Source organism: Phaenicophaeus curvirostris, chromosome 15, assembly GCF_032191515.1.
Source record: "Phaenicophaeus curvirostris isolate KB17595 chromosome 15, BPBGC_Pcur_1.0, whole genome shotgun sequence".
NCBI classification, from domain to species: domain Eukaryota; kingdom Metazoa; phylum Chordata; class Aves; order Cuculiformes; family Cuculidae; genus Phaenicophaeus; species Phaenicophaeus curvirostris.
This window is the reverse complement of record NC_091406.1, coordinates 5,972,725-5,977,017: the sequence shown is the minus strand read 5'-3', so window position 1 is coordinate 5,977,017 and position 4,293 is coordinate 5,972,725. Positions and strand designations below refer to the sequence as shown.

Below are 4,293 nucleotides of genomic sequence, written 5' to 3'. Positions count from 1 at the left end.
GTACCCCTGCTTTGGCAGAGGTCTCTAATTCACACTAAACCTTGCCCCTGGCTGGCTGTGGCCTTGGCCACTATGAATGGCTCCTCTCTGCCTCAGTTTCCCCAGCTGGAAAATCGGTGCAGCAGTGCCCACCCCACTCTGTAGTGCTCTGCATACCCTCGGGTGGTTTTATTCAACACTGAGGGTGTCCTAATAAGATTCTGCAGTTTCCCCTTGCCCAGTACTTATTTGGGTGGTGATTCTGGTAGTATCTTTCTAGCTGGATGCTCCGTGGGCTCCAACTGAGCATCCCAACAGGGGACCTGGCCCACACGTCACACGTCTCAGGGCAAGAGAGGAGGGAAGTGTAGACAGCTTGGGGAACACCATGCTTAGGACCCTGCATGTTCCGGGGCTTCCCAGCTTTTTCCTGGAGCTGTGGAGCTGGGAGGGGCCGAGCCTGCGGCTCCCCATAAACCTGGCGGCTTAGCCTACGTCCCAGGCAGATACTGGGACTCTCTGCCTTGGAGCAGAGGGTGGGAAAAGGAGAGGACGGCTCTTCCCCAGAGGATGAAGAGCAGAGATCGGCAACTCTGGACTTGAACTTTAGCACCCTCTTCCGCAGGAGTTTACAGAAAAGGATCATCGTATGAGCAAGCCGTCTGGACAGGCACAGGGCTGGAGTGGAGGAGAAGCTGTTTTCTCCAGTGAGGTTTTTATGGGGTTCTTTGTAAAGAAATAACACCAGCAAGAAAACACCAAGAAGTCAGGGAGCGTTTCTAGTGCTCGGGACACTTGGTGAGAGGCTCTGGAGCTGCCGTTAATCACTGCGAGGAGCCCGTCCTGCCGTGCAGATGTGTTTGATTGGAGCGGCGTGAGGGTTATTTTCTTTTGACTGAAGGCAACCCAGCCCTGGCGGATTAAGCTCTTTGTGTGTGCCTGAGATCGCCTTCATGGGAGCTGCTCCTGCAAAACGGGCTGCAGGGCTTTGGGGGACCATCCTCTAGGCCAGGGGACTCTCCAAGAGGAGGGGGAGATCTCCTGCTTCGTGGCTCTGAGACAATGCTGGGACAGTAGCTCCCTTTGCGCAGCGTGCTCCAGGATGGCCGTCTATGCCCTCACGGGCTTCTCGCTCGTCAGCCTGCTCAGCTTTGGCTATTTATCCTGGGACTGGATGAAGCCCAGTTTGGTGGCCGACGTGGCCACAGACCCCATGGAGAAATCGCTGCCTCCAGCCTTCACCAGGCCACCCCACATCATCTTCATTCTGACCGACGACCAGGGCTACCACGACGTCGGGTACCACGGCTCAGATATCCACACGCCAACGCTGGACAGGCTGGCAGCTGAGGGAGTTAAGCTGGAGAACTACTACATCCAGCCCATCTGCACCCCGTCCCGGAGCCAGCTGATTACCGGCAGGTAAGCCAATGCCTGCTCACACCCTGCTCCTGTCCCCCTTCTGTCCCTTTCTTAGCTCTGTGGGGCTTAACCCCAGCTCCATGTTGATGTCCTAGTGATGGAGACCTTCCAGAGAAGCCTTTCTTGTTGATTTTCTCTATAAATCTCCCTGGGTAAATGGTTCATTTTTCACAAAAACAGGGGCACATGGCAAGGCCAAAAATGCAAATGCCATTGGGTAACAGCCATCACTTTAGGAGACAGTGGTTTCTGGCCATGAGGTCCTTCAGTGCCAGGCAAGGACCTGTGTCCCCAGGCAGTCCTGTGCTGCTGTCACCATGGCCCTTGTGGATTTGCTGCTGGGTTGTGGGGTCAAAGGATCTTTCTCCCCTGGATCTAAGAGTCCCTTGGACTGTGCTTTACCTGCTTCTGCATTCAGTGCTGCTCTGGCCAGGCAGACTGGATGCTGACCCATCACCTTCTTCCATGGCAGCACAGTCAGGTCTCCCCTTATCCTGATTCCTTCTGCTTCCTGCGACAGACAAGGCTAGGGCTCTCCCTGGAGCAGCACTGGGAGGTAAGCACTCACCGTAAGAGGCAGATCTCATCAGATCTGCTGAGGACTGGGCCCCAGGATGGTGCCTATGGATGTGATCATCTACTGTGTGCGGGTGGTGGAGCCCACTGAGGTCCAGGCAGAGACCTCTCTTCTCTCCTGATGGCCCTAGAGAGTTCCCAGGCACCTCTGGAGTGTGCAAAGCAGGGGGGGATGGGGATGTGTAGGCACCCAGGTGGAGTACTGCAGACCCACAGGGACTGCTGCGCAACTATTGCTTGTGCCACCCATCCCTAACAGAGCCCAGCCACATCCCCTAGACTGGCAACAGCAGGATGACTGCTGGTGGCATCCTGGGACAGCAGCCCAGCAGGCTTTTGAGATGCCTGCTGAGCCTTCTCTTTTTATTTGCATCTGCTTTTGGTACTTTCAAATGGATGAGGAGCTCTCTGCATCTGGCATGGAGCTTGGTCTATGGGGTTGGGCTGGATGACACGGAGGTCTGCATATGCCTGGGGTCTCCAGCACATGAAAATCCCATCACATCCCCAGCTAGCGCTGCTCCCCATCAGTGTTGCTTCTTCCTGGCTCTTTCCGACAGGTACCAGATCCACACAGGGCTGCAGCACTCCATCATCCGACCTCGGCAGCCCAACTGCCTACCCCTCGACCAGGTCACGCTGCCCCAGAAGCTGCAGGAAGCCGGCTACTCCACGCACATGGTGGGTAAGTGGCACCTTGGCTTCTACAAGAAGGAGTGTCTGCCCACCCGTCGAGGCTTTGACACCTTCTTGGGCTCCCTGACGGGCAACGTGGACTATTATACCTATGACAACTGTGATGGGCCAGGTGTCTGTGGCTACGACCTGCATGAAGGGGAGGATGTGGCTTGGGACCAGAGTGGGAAGTACTCCACCTTCCTCTACGCCCAACGTGTCAACAAGATCCTGGCGTCCCACAGCCCCAAGGAGCCCATCTTTATTTACGTGGCCTTCCAAGCGGTGCACACCCCTCTGCAGTCACCCAAGGAGTACATCTACCGCTACCGTTCCATGGGCAACGTCGCGCGCCGCAAGTACGCTGCCATGGTGACTTGCATGGATGAGGCAGTGAAAAACATCACCTGGGCCCTCAAGAAGTATGGTTATTATGACAACAGCGTGATTGTGTTCTCCACTGACAACGGTGGGCAGACGTTCTCTGGGGGAAGCAACTGGCCACTACGTGGCCGCAAAGGGACATACTGGGAAGGGGGCGTCCGTGGCATCGGTTTTGTCCATAGCCCCCTGATCAAGCGCAAGCGGCGGACCAGCTGGGCGCTGGTTCACATCACAGACTGGTACCCCACCCTGGTCAGCCTGGCCAAGGGCAACCTAAGCAACGTTCCAGGCTTGGATGGCTATAACGTCTGGCCTGCCATCAGCGAGGGCAAGGAGTCGCCACGAACGGAAATCCTGCACAATATCGACCCCCTGTACAACCATGCCAAGTATGGCTCCTTGGAGGATGGCTTTGGCATCTGGAACACAGCTGTGCAAGCCTCCATCCGGGTCGGGGAGTGGAAGCTCCTCACTGGAGACCCGGGGTACAGCGACTGGATTCCTCCACAGACCCTGACTAACTTCCCAGGGAGCTGGTGGAACCTGGAGCGTCTCACCGATGGCCTGAGGAAGTCCATGTGGCTCTTTAACATCACTGCTGACCCCTATGAGCGCTATGACCTCTCAGATCAGCGCCCGGACGTGGTCAGGGCCCTCTTGATGAGGTTGGTGCACTACAACCGGACGGCCATCCCGGTGCGTTACCCTGCGGAAAACCCCCGGGCTCACCCAGATTTCAATGGTGGTGCATGGGGACCTTGGGCCAGCGAGGATGATGCAGAGGAGTGGGAAGGTGGTGGGGAGCCCCTGAAGAGCAGAAACAAGAAGAAGAAGAAGTGCAAGATCTGCAAGCTGCGGTCCTTCTTCCGCAAGCTGAACACCAGGCTCATGTCCAATCGCATCTGATGGGAGACTTGCCCGTTGACCCAGCCTGACCAGGGTAGAACTCCAGATGGCAGCGCCGCACGGGTGGAACGAGGCAGAGGGATGGACGGGGAGGTGGTCAGCATCTTCTTGCTTTCTCTTGCTCCAGGATTCACCCCAAAACACCTCTTCTCTCTGGCTGGACTGGTGGCCACAGGGAGATGGGCAAGGAAGGGCGATGTGGGTTCAGTTGCACTGCTCAGCGGTGATGCATGAGTCCACTGAGCTAGGCTGGACATTGCATGTCCCCTTCCAAAGCAAAAGACCCTTTTCTCAAGGACTCTGTAGGCAATCACAAGCTTTAAGTGTTGACCATTGCAATGACAGGAGGAA

The 4,293-nt window shown here is 56.5% G+C and overlaps 1 protein-coding gene across 1 annotated transcript; it reads left to right on the top strand.

Moving 5' to 3' along the window:
• Positions 1–478: 478 nt before the first annotated feature.
• Positions 479–4,003, top strand: ARSI (arylsulfatase family member I). The gene is made up of 2 exons (XM_069869067.1): positions 479–1,401; positions 2,538–4,003. The coding sequence occupies exons 1-2, from the start codon at positions 1,082–1,084 to the stop codon at positions 3,940–3,942; spliced, it is 1,725 nt and encodes a 574-aa protein (XP_069725168.1). The 5' UTR covers positions 479–1,081; the 3' UTR covers positions 3,943–4,003.
• Positions 4,004–4,293: the final 290 nt, after the last annotated feature.